General features: G+C 41.5%; 4 protein-coding genes across 4 annotated transcripts; all 4 read left to right on the plus strand.

Annotated features, from left to right (window-relative positions):
- Positions 1-919: 919 nt before the first annotated feature.
- On the plus strand, positions 920-2,628 carry INS49_010921 (uncharacterized protein; the record flags this gene model as incomplete). Its single annotated transcript, XM_043171643.1, has 5 exons — positions 920-1,251; positions 1,324-1,622; positions 1,703-1,948; positions 2,028-2,176; positions 2,266-2,628. The coding sequence occupies 5 exons, from the start codon at positions 920-922 to the stop codon at positions 2,626-2,628; spliced, it is 1,389 nt and encodes a 462-aa protein (XP_043023388.1).
- Positions 2,629-10,580: 7,952 nt separating this feature from the next.
- INS49_010922 (uncharacterized protein) lies at positions 10,581-12,335 on the plus strand (the record flags this gene model as incomplete). The annotated part of the gene is made up of 1 exon (XM_043171644.1): positions 10,581-12,335. The coding sequence occupies one exon, from the start codon at positions 10,581-10,583 to the stop codon at positions 12,333-12,335; it is 1,755 nt and encodes a 584-aa protein (XP_043023389.1).
- Positions 12,336-15,198: 2,863 nt separating this feature from the next.
- On the plus strand, positions 15,199-16,327 carry INS49_010923 (uncharacterized protein; the record flags this gene model as incomplete). Its single annotated transcript, XM_043171645.1, has 3 exons — positions 15,199-15,371; positions 15,436-15,878; positions 15,930-16,327. 3 exons carry the CDS (start codon positions 15,199-15,201, stop codon positions 16,325-16,327), a joined length of 1,014 nt encoding a protein of 337 aa, XP_043023390.1.
- A 3,444-nt stretch (positions 16,328-19,771) lies between these two features.
- On the plus strand, positions 19,772-23,248 carry INS49_010924 (uncharacterized protein; the record flags this gene model as incomplete). Its single annotated transcript, XM_043171646.1, has 6 exons — positions 19,772-19,805; positions 19,990-20,071; positions 20,171-21,443; positions 21,498-21,708; positions 21,767-22,974; positions 23,036-23,248. 6 exons carry the CDS (start codon positions 19,772-19,774, stop codon positions 23,246-23,248), a joined length of 3,021 nt encoding a protein of 1,006 aa, XP_043023391.1.
- Positions 23,249-23,322: the final 74 nt, after the last annotated feature.

Genomic DNA, 23,322 nt, shown 5'->3' on the forward strand with positions numbered 1-23,322 from the left:
TGGCAGTACGTGTCTCTTCGTCTACTGTCATGCCTTTCTCATACCTGGCTTCCACCATGGGCAGTACCGGTACTCACCAGTGGACTACTCACATTGTACTTACCTAGGCAAAGGTCCATCCATCCACGCTATACTTGTAGTAAGCTACCGGTGTAGGAATGTAAAGCTCGAGCGGCCGCTCACCGCCGTCCTACGGAATATAAATATAATTACAAAGTCACGCCGATACAGTCAGAGTCGGCCAACCAGCTCTGACCGTCCTCCCGCTTCATACCTACCTATTCTTCTAAGTAAGCCCATGCTGAAGCAGTGGCTGTGGCGCCCAGCACCCCACCCACCTCGCTTCGAGCGGAGGGGGCCAAACATAAATAGGCGTGCATCAGAGGGCCAGAGGGTCAGGTGGAACAGGGGGGCGGGGAGGAACTACTTGGTTTTCTTAGCAATCTGCCAAGCAAAAAGATGTACCAGGTGGGCGGACGGCCAGAGCTGGACGGGCGGACCCTAAAAGCTGGGTCGGCCAACTACGGCTGGCAGTGGTGCAGTGGTGCAGCGGATACTGCGGTGTAATCTTCTGAAGCACTTTTAGATAACACAAAACAGCAGACATGACCAGCGGGCAACTATCTCAGCTGTCACCTACTCGAAGGATCTCGGCCTAAAATTAAACAACTCGAACAACCCTCGATGCCGGCAGGCATCTACACTGCGTGCGACCCCACACCTGGCCTGAGAATCAACTAGGTGTTTCTTCTGGTTGTAAGCATGAACCAGATCTACTCGTGCTGCCTTCTTTGGCCCATGTGAGAACACATGCTGCAATCATCGGGCATAATCGTTGGGCAGTCAGCACTTGAGACAACACGCAACTTCGGCCCCGCGGTACCAAACACCAGCCTGGCACAGGAAGTTGTTGGCTTCAATGGACGAAAAGGTCAACACAGGCTCTGCAGCTGCAGCTGCAGCTGCCACGCCCTCCTTCAATGACCCTGACAAAGTCGAGCCCAACCCACGGGCTGACCCGCCGCTGGGAAAGGACCAGGAGCTCTTTTTCATCAACGGCGACGAAGACAGTTGTGAAAATCTTGCCATGTATCAAACTCATGGCTACCATCCTATTGTACTTGGCGATGTCTTGCCCAAGGCGGGCACGTGTGAGACCGATGAGTCCAAAGCACCAAGGTACCGTATCATCCAGAAACTTGGATTCGGTGCGTTTTCGACCGTATGGCTTGCCCGTGATATACTGGAAAGGTGAGCATCACCCCACTGCGACGGGCAGCAGCGTTTTTACAGAGGTCGAATTACTGACAATCCTGGCTCTAGTCGGTACGTCGCCGTCAAGGTCTGCTGTGGTACCGACAAGCCGGTCTTCAGCAGAGAGACGAATATTCTGCGCCACATCCAACATTCTAGTAAAGGATGCGCTGGGTTCGACAACGTCTTAGCTCTGTATGAGGCATTTATCATTTCAGGACCAAACGGATGGCACGAGTGTCTCGTCACTGAGGTTGTAGCCCCTCTGCAGGGCTTGGGAATTAAGAATGTTTGGTCCAAAAAGGACGTAGTGAAGCAGATCGCATCTGCAGTTTCTCTGTTACACTCGCAGGGGATCGCACATGGGGGTAAGTACGAATCACTCAGTATTCACCGTGCGGGCCCCAAGTCTCGTCAAGGACTGACCATTTGTGGACCCCATACGCAGACCTTCACCAGGACAACTTTGGTGTCGCCCTTTCAGGCCTCCATGACATTTCCGAGGACGAGATGATGACACACTTCCAGGGTGAGGTGGAAGTTATTCCAGTCGTACCGCGTGACCCCCTGTTCCCACGAGACACAGTACCAGCCTACGCGACACCCTTGGCACATTGGGGCGCCTTCCTCCAAGAACAAGGCCAATATCCTCAACCTGGCTCGGCCACCTTCAAATTGCTCGATTACGGAAGAGGTGAGTAGAACAACCAGCCCCACTGACCCAATGTTCCCTTCTCATCTGGCTCAATGCGTACTGACGAGCTGAGTTCTAGCCTTTTCGGTCGACCAAACCCCACGCCAGTTACCCGGCGGTGCCCCATTCCACATTCGGCCTCCAGAAGTCATCCTGTACGATATAACGGAAGGCAAAGCAGGATCTGTGTGGAGTAAGGAAGCAGATATCTGGGCGTTGGGATGTGCGGTATGGCCCCAAACATTGTGAATATGGGCTCTTGCTCAGAGAGGTCTACAGTGCTTCGATTTTCTTGCTGATCCACCGAATTTGACTAGATATACCCTGGATATATGATCGGCGATCACGGCTTTCGAGATTTCTATAAACGCCTCGCGAATGCCCTCCTCGTTGGTGGCCCACCGCCAGGGGAATGGCTGGGGTATCTAGACTATGAGCGACTGCTGAGCTCCGCAGCGCAAGCCATACACATAGATAAAACTCTAGCGTCGACAGAACAGTTCATGGCGGAAATATCATCAGAGGCAGCTAAGGGATGGGAAAAGCGAGCGGGGCGGAACTGGGAGACTCAGCATGAACTTTTTATCGATCTGCTCCAGCGGATGGTAACCACTGTACCTGGTGCTCGTTTGGACATAGCAGAAGTTCTTGCCCACTCATGGCTTAGTAATGGCCCGTAGATGAATTCTTTTCTGAGTATAGATAAATATTTTCATCCATGCAACTTACCTAGGTATTTCAGTAGAAGACAGTACATATGAGAGTAATGGCAACACGAGCTGAGTTTACCTGCTTTGGGCTGCTCGTAGCTCGGCTGAGGTGTAACCACTTCAGAAGGGTTCCCTATGAGAACATGTGTGAAGGGAGAAGTGAACAGAACTAGCTCAATTTTTGATTAAGAACAATGTATCACATATATGCGGGTGGGAACTGAGAGTGAAGAAGACGGATGCAGAGGAAACGTACCGGTATCACAAACTTGTTATTATAATTATTACTACGCATTTTCATCATTATAGCAAACTTATTCAGAGTTTGTTGTGAATTTGGTGATGTCTTGTGGGTTAAGAAGGGATGTATTAGAGCGAAACGGGGTATGAAGATGCTTTATCCTGGGCAGTGTTGCTGGCTTTCTTGTTTTTGTTGTGGAATGGAGAATGAAGTTGCTTATTGTTGATCTGCAGATGAACTCTAAGAGAAAAAGACTGATGCTTGCCTCTTTATACCTCTGGCTTCTACATACCTTTGATCAACAACCAGCCAGGTCTTCCAGCCGGAGATTCGTTCTATTGACAGTGATTCATTGCTGTGCCTTCAAAGGATGAACCCAACCAGTGGCCGGGCCGACCAGGCTGGGCATCTGACCATCATCGTTAACCTGTTGCCAGTCGTTGATTGCTGTGCCTTAGTTCCAAAGGTTGAAATCTGCGATGTTCCAGCCAAGAAAGGCTGAGCGGTGTCCACCAGGGTTGATATTAGTTAAATTAGTTTAGTTAATTTTAAAAACTAACTAATTTATTTTAGTTAATCTTATTAACTAAAACTAAATTAATTAACTAAAAAACTAATTAAATTAACTAAAAAATTAAGAAAAAAAGCGGGGCTAATATTAATTAAAGTTTTAAAAATATTTAAATAATTATAAGCCTATTAAATACTAAGAAGAATATTAAGAAAATATTAAAAAATATTAAAAGAATATTAAAAGAATATTAAAAGAATTAAAAGAATTAAATAAATAAATAAAAAACTTAAAGAAAAAGTCGTTTCTAGGGTGATTTAAACCCTTAGCTATTAGCATATCATACGGTATATAATTATAAGCAAGGGATTTACATTGCATTTATATATTATAAGATTAATAAGCATTATTATAATTATCACGGGTAATTATTATAAATTTTATTAATGCTATATATTATTATATTATATATATTATAAAATTATAAAATATATATAATTTAGCTTCCTTATAAGTATATATAATGTATAATATATAGCATATAATATATTTGCGCCCCCCCTCTTCCCCCCTACCCTTAGCATAACCACCTATATAAAGCGATTAGTTTCTTAGTAAGTTTTTAAGCTAGCTATATAAAAAATATATAATTAAATTACTCTTTTCTTTTATATTATATATATAATATTTACAAAATAGTTTATCTTTTTAAAAAAATAAATATTTTAATATAAATAAGATTTACCTTATATAAAGATATTAAATATATATTTATAAAATTATATAAAAATCCTAAAATGTTTTCTAATTATAATAATGTTATTTTTATATTTATATATAATTATTTAAAAATACTAAAAACACTTTTTTATTATATTTATTAAAATTTATATATTTTTATAAATACTCTAATTTTAAAAGTAGTTATAGGGCTTATTTAAGCCTATTTACCCTTGTAAATACCTTAACTTTAAAAGCAGCCATAAGGCTTATTTAGGCTTATTTACCCCTATAAATACTTTAACTTTAAAAATAGTTATAAGGCTTATTTAAACTTATTTACCCCTATAAATACTTATTTATTATATGAATTTAAATATTATATATTTATATTAAACCTTTTTAAATTAATAAAATAAAAATAGCTTTTTAGCCTTTAAGGTAATTATTTATTTAAGTTAAATAGTTTTAAAAGCTAAGATTCCATTATAAGAAATATATATATTATTTAATTTAAAATTATATATATTTAAATAAATATATAATAAATATATTAAAATTATTCTTAAATTAAGTTTTATTTATATATATATTAATATTATTTAAAAACATTTTAATTTAATTATAAAATATAATATTATAAATTTCTTTAAATAAATATTTAGCCTATTTAAAAGAATAAACTAGCTAATTTAAAGAAATAAATTATCTATATTTTTTTAATTTTTAATATATATAAACCTCTTTCTTTTTCCTTCCTCTCTTTTTTTTCTTTTCCTTTATTATTATTTTATCACCATTAAGAAAATTACTTATACCTTAATATTCATGCCTTAACATAAGGAATTCTTTTATTTTTAAATATTTTAAATATTTAAAATATCTTTTTTCCCCTTATCTCCTAGAAATTCTTTTTTAATAAATCCATCTTTTATAAATAAATTTATAGCCTTTATTAAAAATAATTTTTTTTTAAAGATACCTTATAAATATCTTAAAATAATAAATATAATTCTCTTAATTATTAACTCCCTTTACCTAAGCAAATAAGAATTTATATTTTTAAATATAAATTATTTACTTAAACTTTATTCCTTATTTAAGAAAACTTGCTTTAAAGAATTAAAGTTAAGTATAATAAGTAAGTTATGCGTTTATCTTTCTTTAAAATATAATTTAATATAAATAAAATATATTATTATATATTTTATTTATATTTAATTATATATTATATTAAACTATAGTTAACTAAGTATAATATATAGCTATATTTTAAATTAATATTAATAATAAGAATATATTTAACAATATTCTTTAAGAACACCTTAATTATATAATTAATATGTAATATATAATTTAAGAAAGATATTATATTTTTTAATAATATAATAATAACTTACTTAGTTTTTTAATTAATAAATTAATAATTATAATTATTTATAAAAAGATACTTTAAAGGGATTTTAAGCCTTTAATTATTAATAGCATTATAAAAGTAAATACTTAAATATTACTTATAATAATATATTAGCGGAAAATAAAAATAAAAGTAAGTTTTTCTTTAAAAAGAAATATTTTATAAAATAAAATTTAATTAATTATTATAAAGCTTAATAGTACAGCTTTTCCTTTAAATTTCTTTGCTTTTTTAAAAAAGAAAACTAAAGTTAAATTTATAAAAAATAATATTTATAAAAAAATTTTAAACTTTATTATTAAAAATAATTTAGCTTTTAATATTTTAAGTTTTAAATCTTTTTAAAATTTATTATTATATTTAAATTTATATATATTTCTTTTCTTTTAATAAAAAGAAATAACTTAACTTTATTTTAAGAATGCTTTAAAAATAAATTATCTTAAAATTAAAAGTATTTTAAATAATACTTTTAATTTTAATTTAATTTATTTAAATTTAAATTTAAAAGAAAATATTACTAATAATAATAAATTTTCTTTTAATTTTAATATTTAAACTTTTTAATTCAATATAGCTTATATAAAAGTAATAATCTCTTATATTAATTTTAAATTTTAATTAATTTATAAATTAATTAAATTTTAAAAATTAAAAGAAAGATATATTACCTTAATTCTTTTTAAAGAGTTTTAAAAGATTATTAAATATTATTTAAGTATAATATTTAATAGCATTTTTAAGTATTTAATTCTTTTTATATTTTAAATATAAATAATTAACTTTTTATTATAGCTTTATAAGAAATAATGAATTAAATAATAATATATTTATAACGGCTTTTAAAGAAGAATTTAATTTTAAATTAAATAAGCCATTTAAAAACAATATTTATTATATAACGTATATTATTAATTTAATAACGCAGGATATTGTAAAAGAATTTACTTTAAATTCCTAAACTAAAGAATTTTTAAAAGAATATTCAAAGGATTTAAATACAGCCCTTTCTATAAATAATACTATTAAAAATAGTAAGTAATTTTATATATATTAACTTTTATTAAATCTTATTACTTATATAAAATAAGTAATAATATTAACTTAATATAATATTAAGATTAATAATTTATTATTTAAAGGTATTAAAAAAGCTATATAAGCATAAGCCTTACTAAAAAGCTATAAAATTACTTATATTCCACTTAATATTTATTCCTTTTTTTTAAAACTATTTAATACATATTTATTAATATTTCTTTAAATATTCCTATGCACTCAAATTTTATATATAATATATTAAAGGTTTTTTTAACTTTAAAAAAACCTTTAAATTATATTAATAGAAATATTTTTAATAATAAATATAAAGAAATATTCTTTAATTCATTAAAATTATTTATTTTAACATAAATTACAAAGACTTTTAAAGTCTTTTCTAAGCCCTTTATTAAATTACAAGAATAATTATATACAACTATTCCTAAGGGTTTATTATATATATATATTATATATAAAAACCTTAATAACTTAATAAAGAAGTATAAAAGAAAAAAAGCAAAAAACCTTAAGTTTATAAGTTTTTAATTTTTTTATTTATTTATTAATTTTATAACTAATTATATATATAGGAGAAATATTTATTTAATTTTATTAATGCTATTTATATTAGCATTAAAAAATTAAAGAAATACTTTCCTTAAAAAATAATTAAAAAAAAATAAAAGATTATAAACCTTTTATTCTTTCTTTAATTCTTAACCCTAGGATTAAAATAAGCCATTTTCAACCTAATGGTTTATTACACTTCTATTTTAATATAAGAATAAATGCAAAAACTCTTTTAAAAGTTAAATATTTTAAGTAAATTTTTTTTTTAAAAGTTTTATATTATATATAATTATATTAATAAATAATAAGCTTAAATCAAAGCTTTTTAATTTATTAAAAGATAATATATATAATTCTTCTTTTAAGAATCCCTTTAAGGATATCTTTAATTTTAAAGATAAATTATTTATTAATTTATTTAAAAATAAAAAGGAAGAATATATACTTTATCTTTAAAAACCTCTCTTTAATTCCAAGGTAATTCTTCTTTATATATATAATATTAATTAAATTTACTAATTAATAATCTTTAGCTTAAACTATTAAATTATTAAAAAAATAATAAACTTTAATATTTAATAATAAGTTTATTAGCCCAAAGATATCTTACTATTTCAGCTATTTCTACTATAATAAAAAGAATATTTTCTATTATTAATAATATTATTACTAAATCAAGAGTTAATCTTAATCCAAATATAATAAGGAAAATAATATTATTAAAAAATTAAAAATTTAATAATATTTAAAAGTTAAAGAATAAGTTATTAAATTAAAAAAAAATAATAAAAGAATAATATTTATAATTTATTTTATAAATAAAATATAATTTATTTTATAATTTTAAATTATAATTTAATTTATTCTTTATTTATAATCTTTTTTATAATATAATTTAATATTATTTAACTTTTAAATATATATAATATAGTTTTAAATATTAAATAATAAAAAATAAAAAATATAAAATAATAAAATAAAAATATAATAAAGTACCAACAATTACTTTAAAATTGCATTACTATTTAAAGAATAAATAATTAATTTATAAGGAAATAAATTATTTATTTTAAGAATAGCATATAATTAAAGCATTATACTAATAAACTAGCAAATAACCCTGCTCCCTAAAGTTTAATAATATAATAAAACCCAAATTATTAAGTTTTAAAATATCCCCTAGGGCCCTTAATAACTATAGAAATTCTATAATATTAGCTATAGCTTTCAAAAGAAAATAAACTAATCTTTTTCCAACGGTAACCTAGGTAATCACTATAATTACACGCTTTACCGCTAAACTATAATAATTCACTGCTTAAAAAAAAAGATTATAAACTACGTTTAATATCTTAAAAAATATAAAACATATTAAATATTATTAAAGATAATTTTGTTTATTAAAAATATTTTATATCTTAATAATCTTTAAATTTTATTAAATTTAACAAAACTTTAAATAATTATTATATATTATTATATATAAAAATGCAAGGTTATAAAGTTTTATTATTATTATTAATATACAAGTCATATAAGCTTATTAATTAAACCCACTTATTTTAAACCTCATAAGTTTAATTCCAAGGATATTTATTATATTTAAGCTTTAAAAAGAATTTTAAAATAAAGTATATATAAGGCTAAATAAGTTTAAAACAGCTTTATAATTAATTTTTAAATTAAAGCATTAATAGGGGCAAATAAACCCAATTAAGCCCTGTAGCTAGTTTTTAAATTAAAGTATTTATAAGGGAAAATAAGCCCAATTAAGCCCCCTAACTAGTTTTTAAATTAAAGTATTTATAGGGGCAAATAGGCCCAATTAAGCCCTATAGCTAGTTTTTAAATTAGAGTATTTACAAGGGTAAATATATTTTAATAAATAAAAATAATAAGATTATATATAATACTTTTAAAGATTTTTTATAATATATAAAAGTGATATTATTATATTAAAAAAATCTATCATTATTATATAAATATATAAAGTATTATTTAATTTTTATATATCAGGTAAAACTAAGATATCTTTTTATATTTATTTTTCTAAAGAGTAAATAATTTCTAATAATATTTCATTCCTTAAGTTAAGAATAAAGGCTATTTAAAAGTATTTTTATTATAATTTTAACCCTATTATATAAAAAGATATTAAAGGTTATATATAGGTGATAACGCTAAGGGTAGGGGGGCATTAGGGGGGGGCAGTTATATTTTAAATAAGCAATTGCCATTTAGCAGATTTAATATAAATAAATTAAAACTTTTTTTTAAAAATGCTGTAAGTATTTCAAAGAATTAGTTATATAAATAAGAATTATATTATAAGAAAAGTAAAATTTTATATAATTTAAAATAAATATTATATACCTTAAAAGTAAAAGAATAAATAAAAAATAATTTAAAAACCTTAAAAAAGAAGTTTATTTCATTATTATATAAGATATAATAAGCTAGTAATAAATATTATACCCCTTAATAATAATTTATTTTAATTATATTACATCTTATTTTTTAGAAATAAATTAACGCTATATACCGTTAAGTTATAACGGGGATTTAAGTTATTAGTTTTCTTTTTTTTAAAAAAATATATATATTTAAAACTTATTATTTAAATTAATTAAATATTTGTTTTTCAAGCTATTCTTTAATTAATTTAATTTAATTAAAATTAATTTCTTACTTTTTTATTTTTTAAATTATTTTCTTAGTTAATTTAGTTAAACTAAAATTAGTTTTAGTTTTTTTAGTTTTAATTAATTTTAAAAACTAAAACTAATTTTAGTTTTTAGTTAATCTTATTAACTAAGACTAAATTAACTAACTAAGAAAACTAACTAAATTAACTAAAACTAAGAAACTAATTTACAACCCTGGTGTCCACTCGACCCGTTTTAGAACCACAACATCAGGCCTTCAGTGTCTATGTTGAGGCTCACGATGCTATGTTAAGAAAGGGGATACATCACTACGGCGCCCCTGGCCATGGTTGACCTTGGCCTCATTGTCTCACTCTGGCTCCATAAAACTCCTCAGGATCACAGCTCCAGACTCACTTGTGGAGACAGTAAGGATATGATTTTCTCGCAAGAGAAACTCAAATGATAGACGTTTGCCATCTTGGTTAAGCAGGCCTACGGCACAAGACCTCAGTTTAGCTGAACGAGCCAGATGGAGCCATCCTGCTATCCACTCGGGTATTCGGAGACCTAAGAATAGATTCCATTTGACAAGAACTTGTGAAAAAATGTTGTTGGTTCTGCTGTTGGTGGTACTCTGGTGGGGACCACAAGGGATCCACAGCTTATTTTTACCCTCCTACCAACTTACTTGGGTACTCCGTAGTAAACTGCTACAACATTCCTCACTTGCACACCTTGCATATCCCAACCTTTCCCCAACAAGCCCCAGCTGAGATGGACCGCGAATTCGAGTTGGCCGTGGACGAGTCGGTCAGAGAGGCCCTGGAGACCAATCAAACAGATGATGGTACCGGACCTGAAATCATACAGCGCACCATTGCTGACACATGGGTCCCCACATTCATCTACCAATTCTTCGTCCAAAACGCCGATTTGCGCCAAAGTGTTATTGACTTTGTTTGCCAACACCGGCCTGGAACAAATCCTAGGCTGGGCGATCCCTACAGATTTGGCTCTTACAACTTCAATATCGAGATAATCTTTGACGATGGGATTGCCCTTTTCAGGTTCCCGATTCCGGGGGTTGTCGTTTACCCCGATGACAAGGTCAAGGCTGAAGTTGCAACTATTCGCTACGTCGCTGATCGTACAACTATCCCGGTGCCGCACATCTACCATTGGGGAACGGCAGCACAAAATCCCACTGGTCTCCATGTGCCCTTCATGATCATGGATCACATCCCACATGCTACCACCGTGGGTCAGGCACTCGAAGACCCCGACTTCACAATCCCAGCCATACCGGAATCAGAGAAACGGGAATATCTTTACCAGCAAATGGCTGAGATCTCATCGCAGCTCTACAACCTCACCTCAGACAGAATCGGCTCGCTTGGTATCCTCGACAATGGCGAGTACGCAGTCGCTTCGGCACCTCTTTCGCACAACACCGCCTACCAGGTTGTTAATTTCGGCGTTCCCGTCGCTGTGCTTCCCGCTTGCGACAAAACCTATGTCTCATCGACCGATTATTTCACAGACTCAACGAATATGGCGATTGCAGCGCTTCTGTTCATGAACGAGAAATATATCGAATCTGTTACAGACTGCAGAGACAAATTCGTTGCTCGCTGCCTTATGCGGGATACAGTGCTCCGACGACAGAACAGCACTGGTAAATCTGACCAGCCCAGCCCCAATGCGGGAGCGCAGACAGACCAGCGCCATGAGACGTTCAGATTGTGGGGGGACGATTTCCGCCCAGAGAATGTCTTGCTGGACGAAAACGGAGTGGTGGTAGGAGTTTTCGACTGGGAATACACATACTTTGCCCCCGAGACGTATTGGGTGAACCCTCCTTGGTGGTTACCGCTCGAGGTCGTGGACAATTACATTGATGAAGATGCTGATTCACCCACATCGGATCAAGAGGAGTTAACACGCTCTGAAAAGGACGAAGAGGAGTCACCACACGCTGAAAGGGATGAAGAGGAGTTACCGCATGCTGAAAAGGATGAACAGGGTCAAGGCGACGGAAATTTTCAAGAGAAATGGGATGAACTGGTGAGAACATACCTGCGCGCTCTGGAGAAAGCGGAAAAGAAGCTGCAAAGCAATCAACAGGACCGGCTCCTGGGAAATCATCTCCGCTCAGGTTCCAGCAAAGACCAGGCGACTGCTGCACCCATCGCACATCAAACTCCCCTTTCTCAGCTCATGAGACACCGCTGGGACGAGGAAAAACAGGAGTTTGCCCTCACCACTTCTTTGGCCCAGAATTTTCTTTTCGACAATTTCGTTTGGGACTACGTTGACGAGGCCTACTGGGGAGAGAACGTTGGGGGAGGGCATGAGGGAAGGCTCGGGCTGCTCAGTGCTCCATGCAGGATGCTGGTGGACTGGTTTGTCCATCGACGAGCGGAGGAGAAGCAGAAGTGGGACCCAAAAGCCCTTCTGGACCAGATCCTGGGGCAAATGGATGGCAAATCTTCGGAACTCGTCATGGAAGACGATTTGAGAAAAGGCTAGATGCTAAATTTCCACCAACTTTCCATTCTGATTATATGTTTAAATACGTCAGAGGCATCATAGAATATTTAACACTGAGGCTACGATGCCCTTACATATGTAGACCTTGAACAAAAGGAAGAGGCCTGCAGGTACCATGTTCTGCCACCATTCGTTGAAGGAGCGCGACAGGAGCATGAAGGGGTGGTCGCTGGGTCCTGACCTCAGTCGAGAAGAGACCACTGTCGTTATGCGACAAAGCCTTGACGTTCCAATCTGTACTTGAAAAGGGGAAAATAAACAAGATTTCACCGTTTCCAAACAGCGTTACTTCGATGTTGAAATGTCAGGCCGTCTAACGTATATCCTCGCTCCTGCAAAACTCTCATCATCCAAATTTCCAGAGTCTGTGTAGTCACTTTATATCAAATTGCGCAAGCGAGGCGATTCTGGGTCATCTCTGATATTCACATTAAAGGTTGGCTCCGGGTACTTAAAACAGAAAGAAGTTTTTGTCAACTCACAACCTGCCCTCCAGCTTCTCAACGCTTGCCCAAGTTCGAGGAGGATTGCACCGCTTGAACCAATCATCAAGCAACTCCTGCTCTCCTCGAACCTTATCGCAGATAAAAACGGCTAACCGAGCGAGATCTATAACAATTCTAAGTTTGCCTCACCGGGATATCAGGCGCGAAGGACAGCACCACGCTTTCATCACTAACTTCCAGAAAAGCCCGAGGATCCTCCAAGACCGTGATTCCCACTTCTTTAAGGACTAAATTATCAATTTCTGTATACACAGGATCCTAAGCAAAGCATTAAATCCTGATGCCCGAGACAACTTGGAGACTTTGCAAGCCGTCCCTAATGGTTAGTATTAAAGCATGCTGTAAGGCGCTGCGTTGGCTGTCTTCAGTTGAGATTATACCGTTACCGAAAGCAACAATACGAGAGACTAAGCCGCCGATTTAAATGGCCCAAAGCGTGGTCTCGACCTGCTTGCAACTTTCGCTACTTTTCCAAGTCTGAACGACATGCTCAAAAGCCTTTTGCACCTCTTGCAGAGATTTGGGCCTCGGTGCTGGTAGAAGCTGGCTAGGGTCTGCTCTTCATGCAAAGTAGCATATTTAAAGTGGGCAGGGAGCCTGTTTAGGGTAGAACTCCCTTAAGTCTTTAAACATAGCGATAAGGTGTTGGTATGTCCGGTAATACAGAAATGGTGCTGCCCTATACATATAAAAATAAATCGTTAATTTAAAGAAGCCATCTTTAAAGATGCAGTAAAAGCATGGTAGGTAAAGTAAAGGGTAAATAAAAGGATTATTACATTATAGCTTTTTACTCATAATAGTTTTAAATAATAATTCCAGTCTTAACCTTAATTTCCATATTATTGCCATTAAATGCTTATAATAAAAATTTTAAGGATTTGGCTAGCTTGCCCTTATTGGTCCTTAAGTTCATATCATTAATTTAATAAACTAGGTTATGGATGGCGTTTCGTGAGAAGCAGGATATGCGCTGCTAGAGGAGCGTACGGAGTTTAACCTAAGCCTGCAACCTCTTTGCCTTTATCTTGTTTAGTTCTTCCTCTGTAACCAGATATTTTGCAAAATCATCCTTGCTAAGGTAGAGGTAGAGTCCCGTCTCCTCCTGGGAATCGACCATATTCTCGGCGCGTGCACCTTGTTGGTCTCCTAAATTTGAGCCGCATGGTGTTGGGTCTGGATTCATCCTTCGCACGATGAGATATGGAGGCCGGTAGTTCGGTGGAAGACTTCTTAATCTCGAGTGCAACGACCATGCCGCGGTGAACCGAGAGCTGCACTGGAGGCAGAACTTTGGCTACGTTCCCTGTATCTATCTGCTTGCAACCGGTTGGAAAACCCTCAGAGGCTTGAACAGCCTGAACATGTGGAACGGTCAGGAATAACCTCGCTGAATCAAAGTCTCTATCCAGGACACAGGCTTTGGTAGGATAACAGAGGAATGATGACCCTGCATTTATGTGATGTGGTTAAATACCTCCAAGTCCCCGTGGGTACTGGATATTTATGAGGTCAAAAGCCAGATGAAGATGCTATAACAGGACCCAACATTACAAGCGTTGGACAACGACGGGAGGAAGTGACAGAATCGTGACGATGCATGGTGCGGATGTGGTGGTGTGTTGCTCTTGAAGCTATTTTGCTTGTGTCTCAGTCGCACCTGGTGAGTTTCGTGATTCTTAGAATTCCTTCCATCGTTCCTTCGTTTGTATACGGGGCCAAACAAATGGGATATCAGGCCATCCCATAGCTGTACACTAGTTCATCTGGAATGTATTGAGAGCAGTGGTGTTCCTCACAGTCTGCAATCAAGGGTGGTTGCGGTCATACAGTGTAAGGCAGGACTGCTGAGTAACCCGATCGGGACAGCCCCGCTCAAGGATTACAGACCACTACCTGGTACCTAGCAGGCTACCCTACTGCACTACTGCACAGTAGCAACGTCCAACGAACATCCGCCGCAAACGTCACCTTTCCTCAAGCACTCCCAACAGGCAACCGGTGAAAGAGGCTCGCCGTGTTTCCTGGCCCGTCTCTTTGAAAGGCTCGAAATGGCCAGTGTACGAACACCATCTCCCACCGACACAAACCCGAGCACAATCACGAGAAGTTGACTGATGGGAAGGCAACCAGCATGGCGTAACCCGAACCAACCGGTCCCGCACTGAAGAGCAGAAGAAACACGAACTCGAGAAGATCGCCAAGTACCGCGACCTCGAAGGCCAGGTCCGATCGCAGGTCGCCGATGCCAAGTTTACACTCGAACTCCTCAAGCTCACCAGCAGGCTGCTCCGACTCAACCCGGAGTACTACACAATATGGAACGTCCGCCGCAGATGTTTGCTAACCTGTGGGTTATCATGCAAACCGTCGGCTGGGTCCTCGCCCTCGAAGGCGTCGCAGAGTTCTTCTCAGACCGCCACTACCACAACATGTTCCGCCGAATCCTCCTCCTCTTCCTCGACCACGACCCCGCCAAACCCCGCGTCCCGGACAACTGGGAAGAGTGGTACTACAGCTGACGACGCTGCTTCGTTGGACCCCAGCGGCGATGGCACTGCACACGATGACAGGGTGCACGAGGAAGCGCGGGAGAAGGACCTCGACTCGCTCAGGTCCGAGCTGGGCTTCACGGTCCCGCTGCTGATGGAGTTTCCCAAGTGTTATTGGATCTGGAACTATAGGTCGTGGCTGCTGCAGCAGGCTATCGAACGGCTAGACCCCGCTGTTGCGAGACGTATATGGGAAGAGGAGCTGGGCCTCGATACCAAGATGCTGAGCAAGGATCGCCGGAACTTCCATGCATGGGGCTATCGAAGGAACGTCGTCAGCCATCTCGAGAGTGCCGCACTCAACGGCAAGAGCATGGTGGAGTCCGAGTTCGAATTTACAACCAAGATGATCCGCGTTGACCTGTCGAATTTCTCCGCGTGGCACAACCGTAGCAAGCTCATCCCAAGGCTGTTGGATGAGCGACGAGCCGACGAGGCCGCCAGAAAGAAATTCTTTGACGATGGTACGGTAGACTTCAACTTCCTTCGATTTACGGGGGCTAACCCATTCCCAGAACTGGCTTTGATAAAAGAAGGCTTAAATGTAGGGCCTGAAGACCAGTCACTCTGGTATTATCACCAGTTTTTGATGCTGGATTTGGTCGAACATGCTTCGCGACCGACCATCACGGCCAATTTTACCATGGAAGAAAGAGTGGACTACATCACAGCAGATATAGTGGACATCAAGGACCTCCTCGAGGACTATGATGACTGTAAACTGATATATGAAGCACTCATCGAGTGCACGTTGGCATTGTCGACTTTGGAGAAACGAAAGCCGTTGGACGGTGAGGTGCTGGACCTGGAGACCTGGCTCTCCAAGCTGCAAGAGCTGGACCCCATGAGGAGAGGTTGCTGGGATGATATGAGAAGGCAATTAGGCTATCAAATAAGGAAGCAAGAAGAATGAAGGGCGGAATGCACCCAAGACATGTGTTCCTACTGGCTGTGCCCGGAATGCATCCGTTTCGCCAATCCCTGGCCGCTATTCGTGGACATGCCCGAGCGTTTTCAACTCGGAGGGAATGGCCTGTAATCAACCCTGATGCGGACGTGGTATTTGCCTCGAGTCGGGTGGGCTGTTCGGTGACGACTTGGGTCGGCTTTGTTTCTATGACGGCAGTCCTGCATCGAGTCAAACCTTGCCTTTAAACACCCCTCACGATTCGTAAGACTTCAGACGGCATCTCCAATCGTTTCAGCGATCACAAAATCACTGCGGAGCGGTTTGCCCACCCCTCGAGTTACTTCAGAGAGAGGACAAGCAATGGAGTTTGGGCGATAAATGATGCAACCCCCTCGTCGTACGGGTGCTACATGGGATCGCGTTCTTCCGCCAGCCTCGCCAGCGCCACAGAGCGCGACTTCCTGATGCGTACGTAGCTGCCTGGGCAAGTCTCGCAACTAGCCGACACCGGTTTTCGTCATGTTGAACTGTCAAAAGTGATTTTTTGCGTTTTGGGACAAACGCCCGTCTCGCAGTCACAATCACCACAAAGAGACAAGAGACAGCCATTGTGCTGCTATCCAGCCATTGTCGTCTTGCAACACAGCTCCGCATGAAGCTCGCAACACCATGATTCACCAACCCCGAATTTCAATGTCACATATGTACAGCATTCAGCAAGAAAGTCGTACCTTGTGTGATTGCTTCTGCTCTCACCCCGACCTCTTTCCTTAAGAGCGGACTCCTCAAATTTCACTGAGCACATCTCTTGCGAAACCTGCTGAACAAGCTGATGAACCTCGCATCACACTCAAGCACTCTCAGAATTTCAACTTCTTCATTCTTTTCAAGATGTGTGTTTTCATCTACACCATGACCCGCTGCCAGCACAAGCAGTTCCAGAACGTAAGCGAGTGTCCCACAGCCCGAGGCGCCCCTCAAGATGCGGACCGTGGCGACATGACCGTCGAGAAGCCCGTCTTCCTCTTCGACACGAGCAGGAGCAGGACCGATACACCCGATTACTACAGGGCCGCCTATCCCTGCAAGAAGCTCAAGGCGATCAGGCCGGTGCCGACGCTGTGCGACCGATGTACCAGGCAGGCCGAGCTGGCAGCGCGGCTGGGGCCGATCGACACCTTGGGGAGTAGTAGTGCCAGTGGAAGCTCGACTGGCTCTTCGGTCGGGTTGGCTGCTGGGAGTGGCTCCCTTTCTGATCTCACGAACGACTCAGGTATGTTGGGATCTGCTGGGAAGGACTGTGCGAGCCGGTAGACGGTGGGAGAGTCAGAGATAGAAATTCGCTGACTGGGTTTCGGCTCTGATTACAGGCAGATCCACACCAAGGTCGCTTTGGAAACTCGCACACCCGGTCGAGCTCGTATGATCTTAGAGGAGGATGGATGCTGAGCATGAGGACGTGACCATTGGGGAGATGGAGAAGAGCGATTGGTGTATGGGGGACTATGATTAGGTGAAGGTTCAGCAGCAACTGGACTTGTCAATTGGCAGTCATTGTGGTCGGTACTTTACTCTGCGGATATTAAGACGATGATGTCAAAATCAAGCGATGGCGTTGAGGTGGCCTATAGAGCCAGGGAGTGTGTCCCAGGCGATCATCTGGACCTGATTTGAAGGTCAGCATACATGATCACACTAGATTCCTAATACCTATCATGAAATACATTTCTACAAGCTGACGGGCTTCTCAGTTTCACTAGGAGTTTGACATAGCATCTGCAGTGTTCGGCCCTTCAACGCAAGGATAAAAACTCAACGTAATACCCCTGGGTGTCCTGAACCAGGAGTGAGCTCGACCATCGTCTACCTCTTTTGCATCTACAGAGACGTACGACGAGAAAAGATTGTCAGCCGCCGTGCCTTAGCTTTGACACGGGGAAAGCATCAACATCTTGTCGTGCCCGTCCATGGCGCCATAACTTGATAGGCTAGTCGCACCTGTTGACATAGGGCCTGGGAGATCATAGGGCCGATGACACGCTGCTCTGCATGGCCTGGATACGCTGATGCAACTCTAAGTTGAAACTTAAGTCGCGAAGTATGGGGTTGGTGAGCGCTCTCGAAACCCCCAGCCTCTGGTGGGGACACTTCCACGGCATCGACTCTCCAGAGACTATGCAAAGTGAACAGCAAGTTTGACGTGTAGACCACGACCAGCTTCGACGATATAGTTTAGAGCGAATTATAGAATCACTCACGTCACTTGTATCCGCGTCTTTGAAAATGAAGACATTCAGTTAACAGCTCTGAAGCCATCAGGAGGGAGCTTCGTCGAGATGAGGTAACTGCACATACCTAGGTACTGTACGATTACGTACAGCGGCCTAGGGGTCCAATTGACTTCTGCAAGGAGCTGGGGAATCCCTGAAGTGGTTGCTTCTCCGGGCTGCTCAGCGGGGAACAGGCGGTCCAGTCACCGTCCAGCCCGTTGACGTGGATGCTGGGGCGAGAAAGGGGAGGGGCCGGGTGACTGAATCCTGCCCCTCCGTGCGAGCTGCCCCTGCCAGCCCCCGAAACAAGCCTGGCACTCCTGGAAGGAGGGATTGCAATTCCATGTCTCGCCCTTCCTGGGATGTTCTAGAACAGCAATCGCATGAGGTGTCAGTTGTGCGCCAACCTCTGGAACTGAGGCGATGACTTTCCTTGTCCCAAGCGCTCCAGCCCACCGGTACCGTGCAGCTCGCAGGGATCCTGAGGACGACGACCTCAAGTTAGATAGGCTGGTTGGGGGTGTTGGTCCTGCAAGACGCGGGGGAGCTTCATCCTCCCATGCGAGATACCTACCCTATACCTCAAAAGGTTTGTCACCAGAGAACGGGTGCGCAGAGAGTCGCATAGCACGAAGACTATCCCCGACAGAGCAGCACTGCAGCACGACAGATGCAGGTGCACTCCAGAGCCCCAGAGCCCCATCTGCGGTGCAGCTTCCCCACGCGACGGCCTAGTGGAAAGGTGGGAGGGAAGGAGGGAGGAGTGGAGCGGGTGACGCTGCAGGTCAGCGGTGCTACACCTCGCAGTACCATGTACAGTAAATGATGGGAGATCCACCCCATCAACCAGCCATTCCGAGCGATGGATCCCTAATAGCCATGGGGATCTTCATCCTCCTTCGCTTGCATACCGTGCCGTAATACACTCAGCACTCGCTGCTTCATTATTTCTTGATCTCTGCCTTATCCAGTCTGTCCACCAAGTCCTCTCGGGGCCAGCTCACGATCGATCCACTTGTAGAGGCACACTCTTGACCCGGCTCTTTACTAGCAGCGGACTTGTGTGTGCAGCAGTGGTGCGCCATCACCCTCTGACGAGCCGATATCTCCGGATATACACAGTTCTCTCCTTACAGCACCTTACCCATATGTCCACCACACCCATATTCATTCCGTGATGGCCAAGAAGGCACGTCAAAGAATCAGCTATGGTATGTATCTACTGCGTTCACCTACACCTCCCTGCCTCTCTTGCTGTCGCGACCCAGGCGGCCTTGACCCCGCACGTGGCAGCTGTTGCGCAGCAGTGGTGGCATGCGAGCAATATCCATGGGGCATGTCACCGTTTCACCGTCCCGGATCGCTTGTCTCTAACTTCATGCGTCCGCTCCCCAGTTCTCGAACGTGCCGATAAGCAGGTCGGAGGCCACAAACTCGGTGTCAATGGCCTCGCCGTCGACCGCGACCAGTCAATCCTGTGAGCCCCAATCCTCGCGCGCAACGCACTCGCCAACTACGCAGCCCCCGGTTTGCGCCTTTGCTGCGTGTTGCTGACCACAATCGTCCTGTCCTACAGCTATTCCGGAGGCCGCGACGGTACGATATGCGCCTGGGACCTGAACCTCGACCTGAATGGCAAGGGCGCACCCTCTGCGACCGGCTCGACCTCGAACGACGCCTCCAAGTCCAAGAACACCACCAGATTCCGCGCCCAGACTCTCGCTCATACTAACTGGATCTGCGACATCGCGCTGGCACAAAGTAACGCCGCTGTCATAACTGCGTCCCAAGACCAGATCGTCAAGCTCTGGCGACCGCACGCGAACCAGAACGACGAACCCCACAAGATCGGAGAACATGCCGACTACGTCAAGTGTGTCGCGTCGCCGGGGCAGCAATCTTCCTGGGTGGCCACTGGCGGCTTTGACCGGAAGGTGTATCTGTGGGACTTGAATGGCGGCGGGAAGACGCTCGAGATCGACACCAAGGGCGAGGAGGTTCCGGAGAAGGGCTCTGTCTACTCGCTTAGCACCACGGAGAATATGCTGGCCTATGGCGGCCCCGAGTCCATACTGCATCTCTGGGACCCCAGGGCCGGGAAGCGCATCACCAAGTTCCGCGGCCACACATCTAATATACGGTCCATATTGCTGAGCGCCGCGGGCGACATGGTCATGACGGGCAGTGCGGATCAGACGGTCAAGGTCTGGAGCGTCACCGCCGGCCGCTGCATGCATACCCTCACCATGCACAACGACAGCGTTTGGTCGCTCTACTCCGAGGACCCCGAGCTCTCCGTCTTCTACAGCACTGACCGCTCCGGCTTGATCGCAAAGACCGACGTTCGGGGGACCATGGGGGAAATGGATGAAGGCCTCTCCCTCGCTGTCGCGCAAGAGCATGACACGGTCTTCAGGGTCGTGGCTGCTGGCGACTACATGTGGACCGCAACTCAACGGTCATCCATCAATCGCTGGCATAACATCGACACAGGGGCCGATATCCCGCTACCAGAACCGTTCAAACAACAACGAGCCTCAATTGCGGCCAACCTACCGCACTCGACGTCATCGCCTGTTGCCAACGGCAAGGCCAAGGAGATCCCAGCAAGATCTATCCTCAGGATTTCTAACACAGCGAGATTCCCCGCGCCTGAGCTTGCTCCGAATGCAGACGCTGACACACAGACTATTGAGTCTGTTGTCCATGTATTGGAGCCAATACAGCACGTACCAGAGGAGACAATCGAAGGCCAATTTGGCCTTGTCAAACACCGTCTACTGGCTGACAAGCGGCGGGTACTCACTCTGGACACAGCGGGTGACGTCCTGCTGTGGGATTTAATACAAGTAAGGCGGGTTTTCTGATGTTAGGTTTCAAGATGCTAATGAGCGTTTGACCAGTGCAAACCGGTTCAAAGCTTTGGAAAGAAGCACCTCGAGGACGTTGAGCCTTTGGTTAATACCCTTGAGAACGTGTCACCTTGGTGCTCGGTCGACACAAGTTCTGGCAACCTCACAGTTGTCCTGGAACCTTTCAATTGTTTTGACGCAGAACTGTACGCCGATGAGCTGGTCTTGGATGAGCCTGTCGATTTCAGGGAAGATCAAAGAAGTAAGCTGGTTCCTCCCAACTGTGTGACACGCCTGAAATCGCTGACACGACTTCCAAGTCAACCATGGAAAGTGGATCCTGAGGTACCTCTTCTCGAAACTTATTGATGAAGAGATCAGGCGCGACGAGGCTCATCGTGCCAAGCTGAACGAGACGGTCGAGAAAAACATCGCAGCAGCAAAGATGAGGCCTCCCGTCAGCATCACGATACCCACCTCTTCGACAAACTGGGAACAGGCGGCTGAATCCCCAATGACACCCAGAGCAAATGGCTCGCAGTACCCACCTATGACACCAGGCATGGGCATCGGGCTCGCGACTCCCGGGCTTCCTGGAGTCAAGGAGGAAGGTGGAAACTCCACGCTCCCTCTGGACAAGAGGACATCTGTGACGAGCCGCCCGTCTCAGGAAAGGGAAGACTACTTCACCAATGCAATAGTATCAGCAGATGGCAATCAGGCTGCGAAACCCGCGACCACCCCAGCCGAGCAGCCAGCTGAAAATGGCAAAGACAAGGAGAAGGAGAAAGAAAAGGAAAAGGATAAAGATAAAGATAAAGGCGAGGCCAAACAGCCGAGCACGCCCTTCGGCAAGAAATTTCGCATGGGAATGTCATTCGGCACCAAAAAGCTTGGCCGTTCGGCCTCGTCAACAGCAACAGAGAAGCCAGCGATTACAGAGGAGAAGACGGCCGAATCGGAGTCGTCATCAAACCACGAGCCTGAGAAGGAGTACGACGACAACTTCCTCGGCGTGATCGAGAAGATTCAAGATGAGTATGGAAAGCAACTAATCGATAGCCCGGAAAAAGCCGTCGAGACGAGAGTCACACCCAGCCTCACCAACGAAACACCGGTGCTCAAGCTACCGCCGGGAACCAAGGTTATCATCCAAGAGGAAACCTCAGGAGGCAGCGCGGAGTTATACCGTGGGACGATCGAGACGGTCGGTGTCGATGCCGACGTCATCGAGAAATGCGCACCGCAGTGGCTGGGTGAGGTACTGCTGCTCAACACTGTCCCGCAGAAGGAGCCTGTCAAGGTATCCTTCGTGTTACACCCGTGGCCGGACTCGGGACTGCCGAGCCTCGCGTCTGCGGACGGAAACAACCGCTTGAACGCAAACAAGATGCTCCGGGTGAGGAAGATCTTGGCGTACGTGGCGGAGAGGATTGATCCCACCTTTGAGCAACCCGAGAACGAGGCAGAGCCGAATCCCGATGTGATGAGGGCGGAAGAGTATCTTGAGCTCTATTGCAACGAGCAGGTGAGTCCGCGTTGGCCAGCGCGCAAAGATATCGAGCCCCCTTGACTGACACTGTCCGCAGCTCCTGCCAATCAACATGACACTCGCGACTCTGCGTGCCTATATATGGAAGGGCGGTAACGACGTCGTTCTATACTACAAGGCCAATGGGAAGAAGGAGATTCCGTTGCCACCACCTGAACAGCCGGCGGCTCCAGAGGAAGAGGTTCCGGCAGCTGCTCCTCCTGCTGCCGCTGAAGGCCTGGGTGGACAAGCTGCCGCAGCAGCAGCTTAGAGTCTTTGCTGTATTCGGAAGCGCAGCAAAGGTAGTTGAGGTGCGGACCTGTCCCAGGTGGAAGACGGCTCTTG

This window comes from Diaporthe citri, assembly GCF_014595645.1.
Source record: "Diaporthe citri strain NFHF-8-4 chromosome Unknown scaffold_5, whole genome shotgun sequence".
Lineage (NCBI taxonomy): Eukaryota > Fungi > Ascomycota > Sordariomycetes > Diaporthales > Diaporthaceae > Diaporthe > Diaporthe citri.